The sequence below is a fragment of the Nannospalax galili genome, unplaced genomic scaffold (genome assembly GCF_000622305.1).
Source record: "Nannospalax galili isolate Female #2095 unplaced genomic scaffold, S.galili_v1.0 scaffold1941, whole genome shotgun sequence".
NCBI classification, from domain to species: Eukaryota; Metazoa; Chordata; class Mammalia; order Rodentia; family Spalacidae; genus Nannospalax; species Nannospalax galili.
The window spans coordinates 422,103-445,819 of record NW_008344179.1 but is presented as its reverse complement, the minus strand read 5'-3'; the positions used below and the strand labels follow the sequence as shown (position 1 = coordinate 445,819).

Sequence of the window (23,717 nt, the reverse complement as noted above, 5' to 3'; positions counted from 1 at the left end):
AGTCTGTGTGGTAATAATTTGAGTTTTATAATCTCTTTCCTCTAAAGAATGAATATCACTAGTTATAAAAACTTGTTATTAAAAACTCCTTTTCTCTCTTTTAGTAATAATTCAAGTACAAAATGATTGTTTATACTATAAAAAACTGGACAAGTAAAATTTCCCTCCAGACCAAGTCTGACTTTAAATATTTTTCTTCACTTGCCTATGCTAGCAATCAGTTCCTGCAATTACAGAATCGTTAGGTTTTCTGTCTGGCCCAATCGATAGTAAGAGATTTTCTTTCTACTATTCGTCTCCATTGAACAATTTCCTATTTTTCCCAACTTGATCTATTGTTCGGCCTTTACAATTCTACCTGGGACCTGTTTACACCTAACCATCCCTTCCTCTGGAAATTCTCAAGACTGAGCTCAACCCTCTCAGGAAGCTGTCCCACAGGCTCTGCTACACGCCGCCCCCAACACTTGGTTCTTTGTAACGAACTTGCACGCCTCAAATATATTTCTATATTTATTTTTCTGTTGTAGAGCCTGTTTAAGTGCTATTATCTGCCAGCAATTCTGTTTACTCCCCTGGCAAATAAATGTTGCTGGTGGTGGCAGAACCTACCTTACAATACAGTCACAAGAATTAGGTAAACTAAAATTTGAGACGTTTTTAGGTAATGATTCTGAAAGGCTCAAGTCAATGTTTGATATGCCCCAATCCTTAGAAACATTGTGATGGCGGTCAGGCTTCCACCAAAGGGAAAGAAATACGAATCCTAAGGATTAGGTTTAAAAATCTCACTAGACTGATGCTTGGGAAAGAGTGCTCGGGCCTGCCCCAAACATGCAGCACAAACCGTGAAGAGGCGCTGGCAATGTGAGCAGCGCGTGCGCACCGCGGACAGGGTCGCCGTGAGGACAGCGCGTGCGCAGTGCGCAGCGCGGGGTGGGAGGTCCGGTCCCTGCGTGCCCGGAATCGCGGGCTGGCGCTTCGGGTGCGCGTGCGCGCGCGCGTGCGCGGGGCGGAGCCTGCGGCCTTTGGCGCGACTCTGGGTTCCTCAATTCTCTGTGTTACTCTGAAGGTTCGCTGAGTCGGGGAGCCGCTTGCCTGAGTCATGGACTTTGAAAATCTTTTCTCAAACCCCCCTAATCCGGCCCTCGGCAAAAAACCGGCGGCGGACTCTGAGGAAAGGTGATCCCACATGTTTTCATCCCGGCAGGGTCCCCGGGGACTCGCTGCTTCTGGGGCCTGGGTAGCGCGTGGGGTCGGGGTGGAGAGGGCGTGGGAACTGCGGGTCGCGGGATGCTGAGCCCTGCGGAAGCAGGGGAGGACGGAGGAGGGAGGAGGGGCCGCGCCCGGGTGCTCAGCCCCGCGGGACCCGGGAGGACCGCGCGCACCTGCCCGCCCTTCTACTCCACCTGTTTCCTGCAAACTCGGGCCCTGGAGGCAGAGCCGGTGGGGATCATGAGCGTGTCGAGGATGCGTAGTGACCACCCTGCCGGTGATCCCTGTACCGTTAATAAAGCAACAGACACCATTCCGGTTTAGCACTTGTGTTCCGTTGGAAAAGCGTGTGAGAGCGCTGGCCAGATTTACCCATCTCATTCTGAGAGGTGTGTGTGGTTGGGTTGTTCCCATCCAGTTACTCACTTTTTAGTCTTTTGAGTTTGTAGTGCTAAAAGAATAGTCTTTATAGTTTTTTCTCCTAAACCTTTGTCTTCTGTTCCCATTCTCCCTACGTGGAAGCCTTGACACGCATCCTTTACCAGTTTCTCTCCTAACATTTTCAGTGTGGGCCCGGCCCCACCATTTCAGAATGGTGGCGAGCACGTGCCTTTAATCCCAGCAGAGGCAGGCGGATCTCTGAATTCCAGGCCAGCCTGGTCTACAATAGCCGGTTCCAGTCCAGCCAGAGTTACATAGTGAGACCCTGTTTTATATTTATAGTTCCAGTGCTTAAAAAAAAAAATCTGCCCATGTCCTCATGCCTGTCCACTTCTTTCTCAAATACCTTAGTGGAAACTATTACCTTAATCCTGGTTATCATCGACAGCGGTAGTGCGTGCTTTACCTGAAACGTCATTTAATTCTCACAATAACCGTAAAGAGAAAATGACGTTATCCTCGTGTTACAGAGGAGAAAATTGAGGTACGGAAAGTTTAAATAACTTGCCAAGAATGTGCAGTGTAAGTAGTAGGGCTAGGATTGGGCTTCACAGAGAGTGTGACATCGAGACACGTTTTCATTACAGCTTCTAAAGCAGAATTACTAAAGTCCTGTAGATACTGAAAAGGAATTATATACAAGTGATAACGTCTAAGACCAACAAGAGAAACCATTTGTGAGAATTGAGCAAGATGTAACAGTTTGAAAATATATTAGACAAAATATACATTTACTAAAGTTTAACTCAAGTACCCAAGATAAGCGACACTTGAATTTTCCAAAAGTCCCGAAGGACTGGTGTGGGTATAAAGGTGAGGTGTCTGCCTAGTCATCCACCTGCTTTGCACTTTGCCTCTACATCTTTTTCTTTGAAATTTTAAGATCTCTATTTTTTTTCTCGATTTATCTCATTTTTGCATGTAGGGTTTTCAGCACATTAAAAAGTGTTTTTGTGTTGGGTGTGGTGGCACAAAACTTTTAATTCCAGCACTCAGGAGGCAAGGTAGGTGGATCTCTCTGAGTTCTGGTCCCTCCTGGTCTACATAAGAAGTACCAGCCAGCCACAGCTAATAGTGAGGCCCCATCCTTAAAAAATAAATAAATAAAAAGCAGCAGCTGCAGGAGGGAAGAAGAAACAGAGATAGATGCTCAGTATGGCCGAAGCTGACTTCCTGTGAAGAGGTGATCCCTGTCCTCTCCCTGCCATAGGTCAGGAAATAAAAGGACATTGAATCATAGTTCCTAGTGGGTGGTGAAAGTGGAGTGGGCAATGTGGAATGATAGCATGTAGTTTAGGGCACACACTTTACCAGACTTTGATTTTTTTTTCCATCCCTTCATCTTTCTCTGGGCTCATTTTTAGGTTGGCTGGAGTATGTCCAGTAATTATCTATGCACAATCAACTTCTCATGCCCTATTCTGAAAACATATTTTCCTCTTCATATTGTCTCCTAACCTCAGAAGGCATCCTGCATTGTAGCTGAGATAGCCTTACATTTCTTTATGTTTTGCTAACTCTTACATATATTCTATTTAGAAAGCCTCTGACCTCAAACCTAACTTGTGTTCCCTGTATATGTACCTATATTTACACACAATATTGAAGTTACTTTATATTTACTTTATATATTACTTTATGCTTTATATTTTTCTCCCAAACAGAAAGCTTACAGGAGTCAGGGACTGGCTTGTCATTTTTAAATTTTTTTATCCTCTGGAGGATGTGAGGCCAGAGACAGGCATGTGGTGAATACTCAGTATGTATTGAGTGAATGGAATGATACATGAATGGGTGATTTATATACTTGCTAATTATTCAATGTTAAGTTTATAGAAACTTTCAGTTTTCCAGGTTATTTATGCACATTGACATTTACTGATCATTTTGTATTATTATTGTAGAGTATTTGTAGTAGACTTTGAATTTGAAATTTCTTTGAAGACAAACCCAAGCAGTGAATTTTAATGCTGTGCAGTGAACCCTTTTCAGGTTAAAAAAAATCTTTTGTGTTATTTGATATTTTTGCTGCAGAATCACTGATGAAGTAGATGGTACTGAAGTTGAAGAAACACAGAGAAAGAAAATAAAATGGAAAGTTAAGCGGGCCTGTGAGCAAACTCCCAAAAAAGTAAGGTTCAGTTGGCATGTTGAACAAACAGCTACGAATGAATGTGAGAAAGTAGAGTCCTGTGTGTCTCATTTAGTCAGCTTTTGGGACCTGTTACTTAGGTCAAGGAAACTTGGTTACACTTTTGAAAGAAGTTAATCTTTCAGTATCTTACCGTTTAACATGAACTTTCCCCTCCACATCAGGTTGTGCCAGTGTTGCAACAAGGTTAATTGCCTTGTTCCTAAAATGGATTATAAACTGTTTTGAATACTTTTTCCTTTTCAAATTAGATATAAAATATGAGTTTTGACTTCTAACTTAATCAGCCTTAGTAGTAGTTAACTTAAAACCTGAATTATGTGCTAGGCTACCGTAACAACTTTGGAGTATCAGCAACACAAAGGCATGATCTGTGGTTGGCGGGGGTCTGTGAGGAAGAAGCTGTTCCAGGCCTCTCTGGTGATCTTTGGACACATCCCAACCTCTGCCTTCATGTTCTCATGGCATTCTCCTGTGTGCCTGTGTCTGTCCAAAGAGCTCCTTTTTATTAATTTTATTTATTTATTTTTTTATTTTATGTGTATGTGTGTATTGCCTGCATGTAGGTAAGTGCACCTGTGTCGTGCAGTGCCCACAGAGGTCAGAAGAGGCTGTCGGATCCCTTGGGACTGGAGTTATAGACAGTTGTTAGCTGCCATGTGGGTGCTGGGATTCGAACCCGGGTCTTCTGCATGAACAACCAGTGTTCTTAACTGCTGAGCTCTCCAGACCCCAAAGAGCTCCTTTTTATAAAGACTCTAGTCATACTGGACTAGTGCCCACCTAATTGATGACCTAATGGCCCAATTACTAAATAGGCCACATTCTGAGGTACTGAGGGATAGGACTTATATATAGGACTTATATATGGAATTTGAGGAGGACTCAAGTTCAGTCCATCACAAAACCAATATATGCTTCTGTCTTGCCTTAAAAGAAAAAAAGCAGTATTATTTAAAATTTATTTTTATTTTATGTGTATGAGTATTTGGTTTCATGTATGCATGTGTATCACATGCCTGCCTGGTGCTGTGGAGGCCAGGAAAGGGCATCAGATCCAAAGGACCTATTACAGTTGTGAGCCAGGATGTGGGAGATGGAAAATGAACTTGGGTCGTCTGTAAGAGCAGCAAATGCTCTAAACCTCTGAGCCATCCCTTATCTCCTTGCCTTTCTTTTTGAAGATTTTTGGGAGGTGGTAAGTTTTAGCGTACTCTGTAATAATGGGTTCGTATTGGCAGTGAAACTTGTAATGCAAAGACAGGCTTTATAAAAGGATCCAGGAGACATAGCAGGCACAGTACCTTTATCTCCTGGGGAAGGCTCTCAGCTACCCAAACAGATACTTCTTTGCTCCTTAGAGCATGTGTGGCTACTATGCATAAGAGCTGAGGTGGATATAAAGAAACTGCAGTTTCATTATCCTAGTTTTTACACCACTTTAGTCACACAGGCCCCAATTTTGCATGCCCACAGACCTCCACAACCTGTATACTACTCCCTATAGCAGATAAAGTGGTATATCTTAAGTTGTTTCCAAGAAAGTTATATGAAAAAGTGGACACCTAGGTTACCCCAAGCAAAACTGTTTCAGCTCAGGCTCTTAGCCACTAAAATGCAAAATATAAATATGTGTTGGTTTATGGCTAATTTTTTTTTTTTGTCTTTTTGAGGCAGGGACTCCCTATGGCCCCAGCTGGCCTGGAACTTGCTATTTAGACCAGACTTGCCTTGATCTCAGATTTGCCTGCCTCTGCTGGGATTAAAGCCACCATGTCCAACTATGGCCTACTTTTATTATATATTGATTCAAGAATTTTGTATGGTGTATTGTCATCATAGACCCCCCCCCCCACCTTACTACCCTCTTCCTCTTCATGTCCCGTATTCTTTTTTTTTTTAGTTAAAAAAAAACATATGTATGAGCATATTGCTTACATGTTTCTAAGTGCACCCATGTCATGCAGTGCCCATAGAGGTTAGAAGAGGGCATTAAATCCCTGGAACTGGAGTTACCTACCAAGTGTTGTTAGCCAGCAAGTGGTTGCTGGGAATTGAACCTGGGTCCTCTGCAAGAGCAGCCAGTGCTCTTAACTGCTGAGCCATCTCTCCAGCCTGTTTTTTTTATTTTTTTGAGACCTATCAACTCTAATCTATGCCCAAGGGCTTTCAAGTGTGGGTCTATCACTTGAAGACTGGTCAACTTAACCAGATGTCACACCCATAAGGAAAATAGATCTTTACATAGGACTGAGGCTTCCTGCCCACCTCTCCAATCCATGCTGAACCCCTGTCTGGTTTAAGTTGTGCATGCTGTTTTAAGTGTAATGGGTTCATATGTGTAACAACCCTGTCGTGTCCTGGCAACACAGTTTCCTTGTGTTCATCTACCACTTCTGGTTCTTAGAATCTTTCTGCCACCTCTTCTGCGGTGATCTCTGAGCCTTGGGAGGAGAGGGTGCAATTTAGGGCTGAGCACTCTGCAGTCTCTTGTTCTCTGCACATTGACCAGTTGTGGGGCTTTGTGTTAATTGCCATCTGCTATAAAAAGAACTTTGGTGAGAGTGAGAGATGCACTAATCAATGAGTATAACAATAAGTCATAAGTCAGTTTGATACTGTCTTTTTAGCAGAATGGTAGTATTAGGTTTTCCCCTATGGTCTGTGACCTGTTTAGTCACAAGTTCTTGGCCCTCATAACAATGTCTGATATGGACTCCATCTTGTGAAGGGGGTCTAAAATCCAATAGAGGGTGATTGATTACCCCCATAATAGTCATGCCACTATTACACCAGTGGGTAATAGCTAACTTAGTAGAGTACTCAGATAAACCCTGCAGGTCAAGAAAGTATTGCTGTCTCCTTCCTCAGTGTTAAGATAGTTCTAACTTCTACACTAATCACTTCCTTAGGCTTCATAGTTTTATTGCTTATGTGGCCATCTCTAAGACTATAGTTAAGATGCATAAATACTGTATATGCTTTATTAATTTTCGTAATGCAGTAGTCCATCATTTGCACACACCAGGTTCTGTTGAAAGTAGACATGGGGCTTCTTCTCCTTTTTGGTGATCGTGAACAGTACTGCTGCATCTTTTCACTTTATATCCTGCCGCACATGCACTCTGCATCTGCCTACGAGTGCAACTGCTAAATCTTCAAGTATGAGCTGCTTTACCTTTATGTTAACACTTAACCATATTTCAAAGTGGTCATACCAGTTTTTATTCCAAGACCTCAGGTGAGACACCTTTCTGTTGCTCCGAAGACTGACTCAGTGCTTAGTAGAGGGTTCCCTAATTTTCCATTGATGACAATGCAGTGGTATCTCAGTCTTGCTTAGTTCGCATCTGCATTTCCAAAACTATTATTGATATAGAGCTTTTTGAAAAAAAAATTTTTTTTTTTTTTTAGGGGAGGAAAGGGTTTATTTGCCTTACAGGTTACAGTTCATTATCAAGGGAAGCTAAGTCAGAAACTTGGAGGCTGGAATTGAAGCAGAGACCATAGCGGAATGCTGCTTACTGGCTTGCTTCCCTGGCTTGCTCAGCTACTTTAATTTTTTTTTTTATGCTTTGAAGAATTATTTTTTTAATCATCATTTAAAAAAATTTTTAATAACTACGTGATTAGAAGAAGCATTTCACTACAACTTTAACATATTCAGTAACATACTCCAGAGCAAGAGTACATCTCTTTCATAAGTGGGTGCAAGTTTCTAGGTTCACAGTTGAATTAATACAGTTATACAATATTTTGTCTTTTTTGAGACAGGGTCTCCTTGTAGCCATAGCTGTTCTGGAACTCACTATATAGACCAGGCTGGCCTTGAACTCACAAAGGTCTGCCTGCCTCTACCTCCCAAGTGCTGGGATTAAAGATGTGCACCACCATGCCCACCTAAATTTTTATTTTAACTTTATATGCATGAGTGTTTTGCTTGCATGTTTGTAAATGTACCACATGCATGCAGTACCCATGGGGACCAGAAGAGGGTGTGCAATCCCTGGAATTGGAGTTCCAAACTGTTGTTAACTGCCATATGAGTGCTGGGACCCAAACCCCAGTCCTCTCTAAAAGAGCAGCCCATGCTTTTTACCCTTGAGCCATCTCTCCAGCCATAGGAGAATTTTAAAATAAACTTTCCCATTTGAATTTTCTTTTTGTTCATTTCTGTTCAAGTCTTTTTGTCTTCCTCCTTACTGTCATTGAGATTATCTGATTTTTTTTTTTCTTCTTCTTTCTTGATTTGTAGTTCTTCTGAATAGTTTTTGGTCATTCTTGTGTGCTGTGTGTTGCAAATATCTGCTTATTTTAGTTTTCTTTCCCCCAGTGGTATTTTTTTTTAAATAAACATCATAATTTTAAAGTAATTTGAAAAAATATTTTTCTATATGGTTAGTCTTTTTGTGTTAATGAAAACATTTTCCTTTAGTGCTTTCTAAAGCTATAGTTTGCCTTTCACGTGGACATTGATAATCACTATAAGGTTCGGGCAACCCATTTTTTCATTTGTTTTGTCATTATCATACCTGATGTTCTAGGACCATTGATTTAACAGTAAGGGGCTCTCTTGTCCCCTCTGGTTTGCACTGTCACTTTTGTCAAAATCAAGTATTTTTTTATGTCGAGAAACTCTCGGTTCTCATCCTCAGAATTTTGTGTCTCTTCCCAAAGACCTCACTGAGTTAACTACAGCTTTATAATGATTTAATATTACATAAGTGAGTCTTCTCACCTTGTTTTCTTAGAAGTTTCTTGGTTATTCTTAGTCCTTTGCATATCCATATAATTTTAAAATCAGTCTATCAGCACCACAGAAAATCCTGGTAGACTTTTCATTGGGAGTTCATTAAACAATCATTTGGAGGGGAATTGAAATCTTTAGAATATTGTACAGTCTTTGTCTTAAATTTTTCTCAGCAGCATATTCTGTGTGATTATATATGTATGAGTGTCTGTGCAGGTTGGAGATGTGTGCGCATGTATGTGTATGTGTGAGTGGGGGCCAAAGGAAAGCCTTGCGTGGTGTTCTCAGGTACCTCTGCCTTGTTATTTTTTTGAGACAGTGACTCTCACTGGTCTGGAACCCAGAACTCACCGAGTAAGCTTGCCTAGCTGGCAAGCAAACCTCAGGGATTTTCTTGCCTGTACCTTCCCAGCATGGGATTATAGGTGTGTGCCTCCACATCCAGATCTGCCTGCCTCTGCCTTCCCAGTGCTGGGACTAAAGGCATGTGCACCACGCCTGGCCCAGATTTTCATTTTTAATGTGGGTTTTAGGGATTGAACTCAAGTCCTTACAAAACAAGCAATTTACTATTTGAGTTATTTCTCAAGTCTCAAGGGTTTTATAATTTTTCTTTTGTAAATGTCTTACATCTTAACATAGATCTCTGCCCACTAAATAAAATTAAAGTTTAAACCATAGACTGTTAATAGGAGTTGGCTAACTTTTTCGTAAAGTATGAAATAGTGAATCTCCTTGATTTTGTGTGTTATACAAAAACAGTATATAAATAAATGGATGTGACTGAGTTCTAATAAAACTTTATAAAAACAGAAAAAAAAGATGGTTGACAAAAAAAAGTATAGTGGCTCATGCCTGTAATCCAGAGGCAGGAGGATTACCCTGAGTTTGAGTCCAGCCTATCTCAGAAAAATGAAAAACTCAAAACAAAAAACTTTTTGTACAAAATGCATTATACATGTTCATTGTAATGATGTAATTTGATACACCTTATATCTTAACCAATATTTCTTTTTTAAAATATTTTTATTTTTTATGTGTATGAGGGTATCGCCTACATGTATGTGAGTACACCCATGTTGTGCAGTGCCGCGGAGGTCAGAAGAGGGCTTTGGATTCCCCTGAACTGGCGTTAAGGATGGTTCGTAGCTGCCATGTGGGTGCTGGGAATCGAACCCAGGTCCTCTGCAGGAGCAATCAGTGCTCTTAACTGCTGAACCATCTCTCCAGCCCCCAGTAACCAATACTTGTAAAGAAATATTTTTACTATGCATAATCAGTTTATTTTGGCTTATGAGGAAATAAGCTTAAGTATTTAGAATATTTTTAATTGAAATTTTGTAAATTTCATACAATGCAGCTTGATCATATTTAGCTCCTCTCCCCTATCCACATCTCCCTATAGCTCCTGCATGGGATTTCATGCATTCTGTCATATATGTTGCGGCCTATCAAGGCAAGTTTGTGTCCCCAATGTCCCTTAGTGTGCATCCATCCACTGGAGCCTGGTCATCCTATCTAGAGTCACTCCCTAAAGAAAACCAATTCTCCCTTTCCCAGTAGTCATCGGTTGCCAGTAGTTCCTCAGCTAAGGTTGGAGCTTCATACCCATTTCCCCTCTTTTATGCTGGGTTTTGTCTGGTTTGAGCATGCATGGGTCTTGTGTGTGCTAAACTTTTTTTTTTTTTTTTTTTTTTTTGAGGCAGGATCTCATGTGTTTCAGTCTGGTCTTGAACTCTCTGTAACTGAGGATGACTTTGAATTTCTGATCCTCCTGCCTTCACCTCCCAAGTGCTAGGATTCCAGGAGTACACCACCACACTTGGTTCATGCAGCGATGGGGAACTGAACCTAGGGCTTCTTGAATGCTAGATAAACATTCTGCTAACTGAGCTATATCCCCAGCATCAATATTCATAAACTTCACAGAAATCGTGTAAGGCATCTGGTATGAATAGCTCGGGCTCCTCCAGACCTAGTTGTCATACCTGCATTTCTGTCATAGTGGGTGCTTGCTTGGATTTCTGTGTTCCTTTTGGATATCTTCAATAACAGAGAGCCAGTTCTAAAAGTAAGTGGAGCTCGGGTTGTAATTCAGTGGTGTAGCCCTTGTATAAGGCTCTGGGTTCCATCCCCAAGTACTGCAAAAATGAATGAATGAATGAATGAATGAATGAATGAATAGTGAAAGTCACCTTGATTATAGAGAATGAGGTAGATCTTAAGTCTCAAGCACTGCTGCTCTGAGTTACAGGAACAAGAGTTGGCTTTGATAGCTGTAATATAACAAGGGTAAGAGGATTTTCAGCTGGGGTAGGTCAGTCTACTAACTTGGTATCTTATGAAATGACATGTTGAATCAAAACATTTAAAAGAATACTCAGGGCCATTGAGGTGGCTCTTCAATAAAGGCACTTGTTGCCAAGCCTGGTGACTTGAGTTCAATCCTAGGACCCATATGGTGGACAGAGAGAACTCACCCCCTCTCCATTTGTCCTCAGACTTCCACATGAATGCTATGGCACACACACATACACATACACACAAAAACAAAAAAAAAAAAAAAAAAAGAAATTAAAAGAATCTTTAAAAAGTGTAATCATGGTGCTGGAGAGATAGCTCAGTGGTTAAGAGCACTGGCTGCTCTTGCAGGAGACCCAGCATCCACATGGCGGCTAACAACCATCTGAAACTCCAGTTCTAGGGTATCTGATGCCCTCTTCTGGCCTCTGTGAGTACTGTAAGACACAGGTGCACCTACATACATGCAGGCATAACACTCATAAAATTTTTAAAATTTTGTTTTTTTAAAAAAAGTATAATCATTGCAAAGAGGAAATGCAACGTGAGAACTGTAATTGTGTAGTCCCTTCCTAGTAAATAATTAAGATTTGGGAGTTTGGACTTTTAATTCAGTAAATGTACTTTATACAAATTCAGAATCTTCTTTCAAATTAATCTCTAAGGATCAGTATGTCATCGTGGCTTATTTATTTTGACTTTTTAAAAATTGTTTGTTCTGTGTATGTGCAGGTGGGAACATGTACCTGTATGTACATGTGTGTGGAGGCCAGAGGCTGACATTGGGTGTCTTCCTTAGTTGTTCTCGATCTGATTTTTGAGACAGGTCTCTCATGGAACCTAGAACTCTGATGTGGCTGGCTATCCAGTGACCTCCAAGAATCTGCCTGTCTCCTCTCTCCTAGTACTGTCTTCTAGGGTTACAGAGTGCCACCATGCCCAGATTTTTACCTGGGTGCTAGGGATCAGAACTGTAGTCATCTCCCCAGTCTTGTTTGGTTTTCATTCTGGAAAATTTCAAGTGTATAAGAGTGTAGAGAATAGTATATGCAACCCATGGTCCCATTATCCAACTGCAGTAATGGTCAGTCAGTTCATGGCCAGTATTGTGGTTTTTTTTTTTTCTCTATAACAAGCTTGTTTTGAATCTCACTAAGTTTTGAAAATTGAAATTGTGATTTTTACTTAGTTTAAGCACTTTGGAAACTCTTCAACATTGCCAAACAGTTTGCCACGTCGAAAATCAAGAAGTAAGGACTATGATCCATACAGTGATAGTGAAATCTGCAGTCCGGAGCCTGAAGATAATTTTGCCAAAGAGCTTCAGCAGTACATACAAGCTAAAGAAGCGGCAAGCACTGCTCAGCCCTCACCATTGCCTAAAGAATCTGTGCAGAAGGAGGGGGCAGAAGGCGCACAGCAGGGTAAGCACTAAACTTTGGCATTTCATCTGTAGAAGCTGTCTTGGTTGTCCATGTTTGGACGAGGGTGTTATGTTTCACCTTGTTTCTTAAACATGCACTTCATCTTAGGATACATAAAATTCCCTGTTTGTAGGAGATGCTGTGGAGCTGCCAGTAGGCTACCAAAGGCCATGACTATATCGGAAGGAGAAAGCTAAGTCCCTAGTCTCTGCTTGTATAAAGGCTAGGATGGGCCTGTTTAAAGCATTGGCTGGTTGGATGATCGTATATGTCTTCTGTTGCTATAGCTTTATGTTTTTAAGTGCTAGAGATTGAAGCCAGCACCTCATGCATTCGAGGAAGGCATTGTACCACTGAACCACATCCTCAGCATGGAAATGTCTTTTAAATTGCTACAATGGAATTTGGCCATAGATAGGATGGCAGATGACAATTGTAAATGAATTTCTTTTTTTAAAAATGGATTTTTGTTTTTGTGTATATGAATGTATTGTGTACATGTGTGTATGTGTACCCGTGTAGTGCAATGAGCTCAGAAGAGGCTATCATCTCCTGGAACTGGAGTTACAGATGGTTGTTACTGCCATGTGGGTGCTGGGACTTGAACCTGGGTCTTCTGCAAGAGCAGCCAGTGCTCTTAACCACTGAGCCATCTCAGCCCTAGTTATAAATGAGATTCTTAATGCTGTCCATTTATTGTGTTTTCTCCAAGTGTTTCTTCTATTCAAAGTACATCTTTAGGAAATTTAGTAGATAATCTTTTAGGGTTGGTGGGGGGTTTGAGTTTTTGAGATGGGGTCTCATATAGCCCAAGCTGGTTTCAAACTTGCTATGTAGCTTAGGATAGCGTTAAACTCCTGATCTTCCTAACTCAGCCTCCCCAGTGCTGGGCTTACAGATTTGCACCACTACACTCAGCTTTATGAAATACTTTGAAAGGAAAATCTAACTCTTAATACCTCAGATCATTTTAAGCCTTTGAAATTTTTTTGTGTGTGTGTGATACTGTGGCAGTTCCTCATTAGATCAATCAATCCCTGACATCTTCAAAATGCTCTGGCCTATGATCTGCAGAATTGATTTGTCTTGCTTCCCCCTTCCAACCAACACTTCATTTAGAAATTTGGGATATAACTGTATTTTGGTCTCTTAATTGCAAAGCTTCTAGAAAGGTCATTATCATACCAATCTTCCCTCACTGAGCTATTGTTTTCCTGGTTTAGTTTAAGGTGTACTTCGACAAGGTTAAACTGCTCTCAAACTGTGTCATACTTTTATGTCATTAAAATATTTCTTGTTTTTAGCTGTCAAACTGAAAAATAAAAAATCTAAAACTGGTCACAAGAATGTTAAACAGAAGAAAATGAAGCGAAAGTGGATGGGTACTGGAAGCAAAGGGTCAGGTGCCTTATTGAGGAACGGTGGCCCACGAGAGAAGGTACAGGAGCAGGTGCTTGGAGCAGGGTGCCTCTGCTTTGAGGTTTTGTTTGCTGGGTTTTTTTTGTTTGTTTGTTTAAAGGTTTTTTTGAAAAGATTTATTTTCATTTGTGTTTATGTCTGTGTGTGTCTGCCACATATGTGCAGGTGCCTACAAAGGCCAGGAGGCATCAGATCTCCTGGAGCTGGTACTACAGGCTATTGTGAGCCCAACATGGGTACTGGGAACCCAACCTAGTTTTTCTGGAAGAACAGCAAGTACTCTTAAATACTGAGCCATTTCTCAAGCCCCAAATTTTTATTTCTCATTTATATGTGTGTGTACGGGTGCCCACAAGACTGGAAGAGGGTGTCACATTTCCTGGGGCTAGAGTTACAGGAAGTTATAAATCACCTGATGTGGGTGCTGGGAACCAAACTCAGGTCCATTGGAAGACAGCTATATTTTCATTGAACCATCTCTCTAGCCCGTGCTTTGTGGATTTTATCTTCTACTTCAGTTTTAAGATGTGCTGGGTGATAATGGAGAGACAGGAGCGTGTCACAAATCAGGGTTATCTGGTGATCTCTACCTGTTGGCTCTGATCTTTCTTCTTACCTGCTGCTGTTCCACTCTCAGCATCAGTCACCAACACCTGTTTTTAGCCTCAGTGATTCCCCTGTTGGTTGAGAATCCATGTGCACAAAGCCCTTCAGTTTCTGGGTGTTGTACTGTCAGTAACTATAGAAGAGTGGGAAGCAGAGAAGAGAAAGTAGTCCCTGGAGACAGGTGAAAAGCCACACAGTCTTACAGAGCTTTTACTGTAGTCCCTCAGCTTTTGGGTTGATTTCCTTCTTGAAATTAAAATGGCTATTTCTGGGCATTGGCCTCACCAACCCCCTCTCCCCCATAGTCCTGGTTCTTTGATTTTGCTTGGTAAAGGTTCTTCCTTGATCTACATATGTACTCAGTGTGGGATAATAAATAGCTTCTCTGGTGGCTAACAGCTGTCTGCAGCTCCAGTTCCAGGGGATCTGACACCCTCTTCTGTCCTGCGTGTGCACTATACGACAGGGGTGCACTTATATACATGCAGGCATACACTCATATGCATAAAATAAAAATAATGAATAAAATATTTTAAATACATTTAAGAAATAGTTGAACTGCCTGGCGTGATGGTGCATTCCTTTAATCCCAGCACTGGGGAGGCAGAGACAGGTAGATCCCTGTGAGCTTGAGGCCAGCCTGATCTGCATAGTGAGTTCTAGGTCAGCTGGGGCAACAAGAAGACCCTGTCGCAAAAAAAAAAAAAAAGTTTAAAATAATTTTGTGCAACAGAATGAAATACGTAATTTTCTTTTTCTCACATTTGGATTTTTGTTTTTAAAGGATGGTGAACCTGAAGAGAAGCAGCCTCGGGTGAGAATGAGCCAGGGCTTCATCAATCAGCACACAGTGGAGCGCAAGGGAAAGCAAGTTTGCAAATACTTTCTTGAAAGAAAATGCATTAAGGTATAAGAATGTGTGAGCAAAGATACACTGAGATGTGAGGTTATGGCAAAAATCTTTTAAAAGCCAGCACTTGGCAGGTGGAGGCAGGCAGATCTCTCTGAGTTCCAGACCAGCTGGAGCTAGAGGGAGATCCCGTTTCCAAAAATAAAAAATGACTGAAATTGCTGTTTCTAATTGACAATTAAAAAAGAAACAAAACGTAACCTTTAAGGCATGAAAAACACTTCTCTTGGAAAAGATTCAATTAGGTAGGCTGGCCTAGTGACCTGGAAGGCAGAAGCAGGTGGGTTTCTGTGAGGTCCAGATGCGTAAGGTCTATGTAGTGAGTTCTAGGGCAGCCAGTCAGGGGTACATAATGAGATCCTACCTTAAAAAAAAAAAGGAAAAGTTTAAGATTTTATTTTATACGTATGAGTATATTGCCTGCATGTGTATAAGTACACCCATGTTGTGCACTGCCTGTGGAGGTCAGAAGAGGGTGTCAGATCCCCTGGAACTGGAGTCACAGATGGTTGTTACCCACCATGTAGGTGTTGGGAATTGAACATGGATCCTCTGCAAGAGCAGCCAGTGCTGAGCCATCTATCTGGCCCCTCAATTAGGATTTTATTGGAATAGTTTATGTTTTAAAAAAGAACTTTTAAGCCGGGCATGGTGGCGCACACCTGTAGTCCCAGCACTTGGGAGGCAGAAGCAGGTGGATCTTTGTGAGTTCAAGGCAAGCCTTGTCTACATAGTGAGTTGCAGGACAGCTGGGGCTACAGGGAGACCCTACTTCAAAAAGACAAAAAAAAAAAAAAAAAAAAAGGAACTTTGAAAAAATACTTTGTGTTAAAGATGTTTAAGAATTTTTAAAAATTAGCAGAAGAGGTCATGTGCTTAGAAGCTAACTCATTAAAGATTTCTGGAATCACTTGCTTATTGGAAGGTTAGTAGGCTTCACACTGAGAATAATAACTGGTGCTTGTTCTTTCTTACGGCCCAGGGAGATCAGTGTAAGTTTGATCATGATGCAGAGATAGAGAAGAAAAAGGAGCTGTGTAAGTATTATGTGCAAGGCTACTGTACCAAAGGAGAAAACTGCCTGTATTTACATAATATCCTTTATCATGAGATTGTCTCACTCTTCATAGATGCTAACATAAACATTTTAGAGATGTGGGTTTTTAATGAAACCACGGTTGTTGCTGTAGCAATAGTATGCTAGTTAAGCCCTACTTGTATCAAAGTAATTTAATCACATAGTTTTTCATAAGAAAGAAAAGGTATGTTAGGGGTCCGTAAAATTCCCTAAATTGACCACTCGGACACTGAGTCTCAGTAAAAAGGAGCGCTTTATTGGAACCAACTGGTTGAGGACGCAGACAGTCTCGGGAGCTGTGCTGCGACCCCGAACAGTGAAAACGCAAGGCTTCTAAGAAAAACCACAAAGCAGGGGCTGTCCATAGAAACTATACACAGAATAACCAAGAAAGGTTTGGAACAATCTAGGGCTGATTTCCAGAGACTTTACCTATATAGCCATTGGCTGTCTTACTTGGGGCAGAACATTCTTTCTCTTCTGCCCCAGTTTATTCCCATAGAGACCATACACAGATGTATCAAGTATACCATCACTGGCTAGCTCACCTGGGGCAGAATGTTCTATCTCTTCTGCCCCAGACCATTTTCATAGAAATCATAAACAGCATAAACAGATACCAGGAAAGGGTTCAAACAATGAAGGGGATTTCCAGAGTTAGGCGGAGGGCAGCTATTTCTCAGAGGATAGGAAGGGGGTCTGAGGGGCATTCTCTTTCAGTATCCTTTTAGAAAGTTTCTCAGATGAAGATCCTTCCTGCTTAGCCTGGGTGGGAAGAGGGTTCACGAAACCTATTCAAATGCAGAAAGATGTCAGAATTTCTGCTGTGATATTGTCTAATTGAATCTGTATTCACATAGAAAGATAAGAGATTGTATAATTTGGGACTACCTGTTTTTGTGTATTTGGTATTATATGGAGGGTGACATGTAATTCAAAGAATAGCTTTAGTTCTAGATTTTAGTTGGTAGACATGTTATGAAAACATGAAACACAAGCATTTAGGGTACTAGTGTCTTTAGTCACCACAGAATCTGTTTTTCTTTAGAGATACACCAGAGGAGTCTCGGATTCTAACTAGAGAGCATTTCTCTAGAAAATAATGTTAAAGTTGTATAAAACCTAGTTTATAAAGGATCCAGATTTGTAAAGTTTATTGTCATTGACTTTTACCCCAGTCCAAAAGAGTTTTAAAATCTTATTTCTCAGCTGGGCGTGGTGGTGCACGCCTTTACCAGCACTTGGGAGGCAGAGGCAGGTGGATCTCTGTGAGTTCAAGGCCAGCCTGGTCTACATAGTGAGTTCCAGGACAGTTGGGGCTACAGAGAGACCCTGTTTCAAAAAAGACAAAAAAAAAAACAAAAAACCCAAAAAACATTTCTTTCATCTGTGTATGAAACATACCTGTAGCCCATTATGAGGGTATACAAAAAGGAAAAAAGTTGTTCTAAAGTTTTACATTTTACAGGGAACCCAAATAAATAGAGAATTCAGTAATTCCACTAGTGAGGAAGGCCTTTATAGAGGATAATAGTTACTAAATTAATAACAGATTGTTTTAGTTGGATTGCCATTGTTTTTTTCCTTAACCTTTGTGCTACATGAATACCCCTGTAAGTTTTACCACACAGGAACAAAATGTTATCAGGGAGATAATTGTAACTTTTCTCATGCTCCACTGACGGCTGAAACACAAGAGTTGTTGGCTAAGGTAAGTACAGTTATAGTCTTCTTGTTTTTACTTTTTAAAAGTATGTCGAGACTAAAGTTGGAAGTTTGAAAAGATGCTGTTTTTGTTTGTTTTTTCTTTTTTGAGTCAGGGTCTCACTGAAGCCCCAGCTGGCCTTTCTTCTCTGCCTCCAAGTGCTGGGATTAATGGTGGTGCCACCATGCCCAGCTCTAGATGATACTCTTTAAGGAGAGAGCCTCATAGGCTAGCATATGATAATTTACATTTACTTAGGTTTGGAAAATTATTTCTACTTTTTTATGGTAGCTGAAAGGAAGGTATATATGAATTAGAATATTCTTAAAACCTTCAATATAATTAGCAACTTAAAAATTATATTTATTTCCTAATATGTGTGTGTGCAGACTAGTGGAGGCCAGATGGTCAGCTTTCAAGAGTTGGTTCTCTCTCCACCATGCAGGTACCAGAGATTGAACTCAGGTTGTCAGGTCTGGCAGCTAGTGCTGAGCCATTCTGCCAGCCAGTCCTAGTTAGCAATTTGTAATAGCTAAGTTAAACAAAGAAAATCAAAGCAAGTAATAGAAACAGTAAGCCCCCCCATTATAAAGACTCCAATGGACAGTTAAGAGCCATCAACTGATAAGCATTTTAGTTGTATCAAAAAATAGTCAAATAGTTTCAAAGTGTTTTCGTTAAATATTCTTTTTGTTTGTGAGGAAAGATTGTAGAGTTATATTCACTTACGTTCTTTTCCATAGATTAGTTGAGGGTAGTCTTTCAAAATTAAATCAAGATGTGTACAAAAACGCAAAGAGCCTCTTAAAACCATCATGTTGCAGAAGCTTCCTGAACATTACAAATTCTAGAAAGTCAGACTTACTTGCTAGTAGATAATTTTATGTTTAAAATAGGAAAGGTTACTGTGTACAGCTAGAAATTGTGCCAAACATTTATATGAAATATGTTTGGAAATTGTGCATGTGGAATTAGTTTTGTATTTCTGTTTGTGGTAACGAGTTCTATTTGGTTGGATGTTACTGGAATCATTTGAAAAGTACAAGAGTATGACAGGGTTCCTGCCTGTCCTACATTAATACATGCAAATCATATGTTTGGTTGTTTTTTTTTCTGTCCCAAATTAGGTCTTGGATACTGAAAAGAAGTCATGTAAATAGACTAAAAAGGTAAAAGGAAACTGAACCATATTTCTTTTTTATTCTGTGAAACATCTTTTTAAACTACCATTTTCTTTTAAAGTTTATTTATTTTATGTGTGTGACTGTTTTGCCTGGATATATGTAAGTGCACCTGTGTCATACAATGCCTGTGGAGGCCAAAATAGGGCATCTGAGTTAAGAACAGTTGCTAGCTGCCATGTGGGTGCTGAGAACCAAACCTGGATCCTCTCTTAAGAGCAGCCAGTGCTCTTAACAGCTGAGCCATCTCTCTAGCCCATGTGAAATGTATTGAAATTGGGATAACAGCCTTAAGAGTGGTTTTTCTGTCTTAAATAAAGAATTTTTGTCCTTCCTTCCTCATTGAAAATACCTGATGTTTGGGTCTTCAGTGGCCTGCTTCTGAGTTCGATTGCCATTTATATATTTTTTCTTCTCGAGCTTTATAGTTGTACAAAGTATGTTTAATTTGCTGAACAATATGTTTGGTTTTGCTTATGCTTAACAGTGTATTGACTGGTGTCCTAGTTTGATTTCTGTGACTCAGGACCAAAAGCAACTTGGGGAAAAAGGTTTATTTATTTGGCTCACACTTCCACATCACAGTCCATCAGTGAGGGAAGTCAGGGCAGGAACTGAGGCAGAAACTATGGGAGAATGCTGCTTACTGGCTTGCTCTCTGGTCCTCTCTACTCACTTTTCTATACAGCCCAGGCCAAGTGCCTAGGGGACGGTATTGCCCACAGTGGGCTCCCACAGCAGTCATCATCAAGACAGTTCCCCACAGATATGCCCACAGGCCAATCTGATAGAGACAATTCTTCAGTTGAGGGACTTTCTTCCCAGGTGGCTCTAGTTTGGGTCAAATTAGCAATTCAAACCAATCAGTATAATTGGTGATTATTATTAAGCTTTTAAAATAAATACTTGTATCATTTTACAGAGGATTCAAGTTTGTCTCCAGCACTTAGTTCAGGCAACTCAAAACTCCCTATAACTCTAGTTCTGAGGGTATCTGAAACCTCTGACTTCTAAGGGCCCCTGCCCATACCTCCATGCAGACAAATATACATACACATAATTAAAATTAATAAAAAATCTTAAAAGCAAATGCATGTATGTATCCATCACTTATTCAATTTATTTATTTATATTTTTCTATATGTATGAGTGTATTGCCTACATGTATGTAAGTGTACCTGTGTCATACAGTGCCTATGGAGATCAGAAGAGGGCATCAGATCCCCTAGAACTGGAGTTACAGGTGGTTGTTAGCCACCATGTAGAAGCTGGGAATCAAACCTGGGTCCTCTGCAAGAGCAGCCAGTGCTCTTAACCACTGAGACATCTCTCCAGCCCCTCATTTATTCATTTTATTTTTATGCCCCTCATTTATCCTTTTATTCTTTTTGAGACGGGTCTTATAATATTGATGGACATTTAGATTATTTCCAGTTTTTTGTGAATATACATTGTTACTGTAAATATTTATACTTGTCTTTCTGGTATAAATATGCAGTAGTTATCCATGGTATATACCAAGGAACAGAATTGATGTGTTGGTTTAAGTGGGTTTTTAAAAATATTATTTTTATTTTATGTGTATGACTATATTGCTTGCATGTATGTAATGTACATCTGTGTCATGCAGTCCTGTGGAGGTTAGAAGAGGGCATCAGATTCCCCTGAAACTGGAATTACAGATGGTTGTTAGCCTGTGAATGCTGGGAATTGGAACCCAGCTCCTCTGTAAGAGCAGCCAGTGCTCTTAACTGCTGAGTCATCTATCTCTCCAGCGCCCTTCCTCTTTTTGAGATAGGGTCTCCCTGTAGTCCCAGCTGGCCTAGAACTCCCCATGTAGACCAAGCTGGCCTAGAACTCCCCATGTAGACCAAGCTGGCCTCAAACTCAGAGTTCTGCCTGCTGGGATTGAAGGCATGTACTACCATGCCTGGCATAAATGGTTTTTTTGGGGGGTTCTTTTTGAGGCAGGGTCACTCTGTAGCCCCAGCTGCCCTGGAACTCACTGTGTAGACCAGGCTGGCTTTGAACTCACAGAGATCCACCTGCCTCCGCTTTCCAAGTGCTGGTACTACAGGTGTGCACCACCATGCCCAGCCATAAATGATTTCTTATATCTCCATTCAAATCTATTGTTAATATAGTCTTCATTTTTATGCGATTTTGCTTTTTCTGTCATTTCTCATTTCATTATTTCCATTCTACTGTTGTTCGGTCTAGTCTTAAATTTTGAATTTCAATTCAGGGTTCTGTTTAATTTTCCCTAAGAAGAATATCTAATTCATTTTGGATTTTGGATTTTTAGGTCTTCTTTTGCTGTATGGTTTTGTTTGGGTGGGGGAGGAAGGTTGAGGTAGTGGGGGCAACTAAGTGTTTTATTCTCTGTTTTCTACTGTAGCTTGAAGAGGACGAATCTATTCCTGTTCAGGACTTGTCAAGAATGGTGGTTTGGAATAGTTTACAAGATTCCTCAGTTGAAGCCCTCTCTTGTGTATTCGTCACGTGTGGCTCCCTGTGGACGGAGCAGAGGGCCAGAATTAGTGCTCAAGTGGAGGGCTGGGTCTTGATAGGAATCTCTTGTTCTTCAGACAGGACATGAGCATGTGTGGCAGATATGCTGGCTGGTGGGTGAATGCTGCAGGACTAGATTGCAGGAGTATCTTCTGAGTACACCAGGAAGCAAGTGAGTTTGAGTGTGGATGGGAGAAGTGTACAAGTTTGGGAAACTGCCAGAGGACATTGGATAATACAAAAATAGAGTCAGGTCTCTGCATATCATTAAGTGCTGTCACCATATTTTTAATGATAGTTCACAGTTCCATTTAATGGCATAGTATAAAATAGGATTCTGTGATTTTTAAAAGCCAATTCCTGTTGTATATTTGTTTTTAGTTATTATAAATAAAGTGGAGTAATACTTCTGGCTATTCTGTTCTCATACTTGATGTTCTTAACCTTTGTTGTTAAACCATAAGGGCCAGTGAGATAGCTCAGTGGGGAAAAGTACTTGCTGTGCAAGCCTGATAACCTGAATTCAGTCTCTGGATCCCACAGTGGAAAGAGAGAACCAGCTCCTGAGAGTTATCTTCTGACCTCTACATGTATGCCATGGCATCATAAGCATGCAGACACACAAATAATAACAAAAACTTTAAAATGTCTTTCTTGGGGCTGGAGAGATGGCTCAGTGGTTAAGAACACTGTGTTCTTGCAGAAGACACAGGTTCGAATCTCAGCACCCACATGGAAGCTAACAACTGCCTGTAACTCCAGTTCCAGGGAATCCGACAGCCTCCTCTGTTCTCCATGGGCATTGCACCACACAGTTACCTACATGCAAGCATTAACACTCATATACATAACAATAAAAGTAATAAAATATTTAAAAAATATCTTTCTCATTCTTAAACTGTAATCAGATTATATGCATGGGGAAAATATAAATTTTATGGGGCTGGAGAGATGGCTCAGCAGTTAAGAGCACTGGCTGCTGTTGCAGAGGACCCAGGCTCGACTCCCAGCACCCATATGGTGGCCATCTGTAACTCCAGTTCCAGGAGATTTGATGCCCTCTTCTGGCCTCCAAGCGCATTTCATGACAGGGAAGCACATACATGCAAGCAATACACTTGTATACATAAAATAAAAATAATTTTTTTTTTCGATCTTTTTGAGACAGGGTCTCCCTGTAGCCCCAGCTGTCCTAGAACTCACTATGTAGACCAGGCTGGCCTTGAACTCACAGAGATCTGCCTGCCTCTGCCTCCTGAGTGCTGGGATTAAAGGCATGTGCCACCACGCCGGCATAAAAATAATTTTTAAAAATACATAAATTTTATGAGTTTGAGAATGTCTTTAACACAGCATACAAATACAAAATTTTTCAAGTATACATAAGATTCTAAATGTGTTTTATGTAGTAGAAGTGATTATTATTAGACCTTGAAATTATCTGTTACTTTGTTAGCGACAATAATGGCATCCCTCTGTATGTTCAGATTTTACCAGTCTAGTGATTCTACCTAGCAGAGTCTTATTCAGATGTACGAGCCAACATTATGTTGATTGTAATCTGATCCTGCTAAATCAAGAAGGTGAATTACATATATTCCAAAATGGTGATTTCTCAGACAAGGCCTAAGAAAGGAGACAGTAGATCCTGGGGGCTTATGTAGGAGGCTGTGATGTGAAAATGAACCTTTTCCCCATGTCCTGTTACCTGCTGTAGTGACTGGTATTCCCCAGCTGTGGCTAAGCAGCATGGTAAGACTGCTCTAGAAGCTACCGGATAGACGAAATCACAGGACACCTGGCACTTTTAAAGGGTCTGTTACAGAAGCTTTCATAATAAAACTGCAAAGGTGTGGTATTGGTGCCCATAGAATTGATACTCTGTATCTTCTCTAAAGTTATTTTAACTTTAAGGAATTCAAGATGATCATCTAGTGTTTTATTTAAGACCAAGCAGAGGTTTGGAAACCTCACTTTTTAGTAAGGTGTTTTTAATTTATTTTATGTGTATAAGTGTGTTTTAT

At 40.6% G+C, this 23,717-nt stretch overlaps 1 protein-coding gene across 1 annotated transcript; it reads left to right on the top strand.

Moving 5' to 3' along the window:
- The first annotated feature begins 986 nt into the window (after nucleotides 1–986).
- Nucleotides 987–22,102, top strand: Zc3h8 (zinc finger CCCH-type containing 8). The gene is made up of 9 exons (XM_008840358.3): nucleotides 987–1,182; nucleotides 3,691–3,787; nucleotides 12,049–12,283; nucleotides 13,588–13,721; nucleotides 15,093–15,215; nucleotides 16,201–16,312; nucleotides 17,898–18,007; nucleotides 19,129–19,170; nucleotides 21,581–22,102. Exons 1-8 carry the CDS (start codon nucleotides 1,106–1,108, stop codon nucleotides 19,159–19,161), a joined length of 921 nt encoding a protein of 306 aa, XP_008838580.1. The 5' UTR covers nucleotides 987–1,105; the 3' UTR covers nucleotides 19,162–19,170; nucleotides 21,581–22,102.
- The last annotated feature ends 1,615 nt before the right edge of the window (nucleotides 22,103–23,717 follow it).

Coding starts and splice junctions, on each gene's coding strand:
- Zc3h8 (XM_008840358.3), top strand. CDS start 1,106: ATGGACTTTGAAAATCTTTTCTCAAACCCCCCTAATCCGGCCCTCGGC. Junction 3,788..12,048: donor GTGAGCAAACTCCCAAAAAA/GTAAGGTTCAGT, acceptor ATTTTTACTTAG/TTTAAGCACTTTGGAAACTC. Junction 16,313..17,897: donor AAACTGCCTGTATTTACATA/ATATCCTTTATC, acceptor CCTTTGTGCTAC/ATGAATACCCCTGTAAGTTT.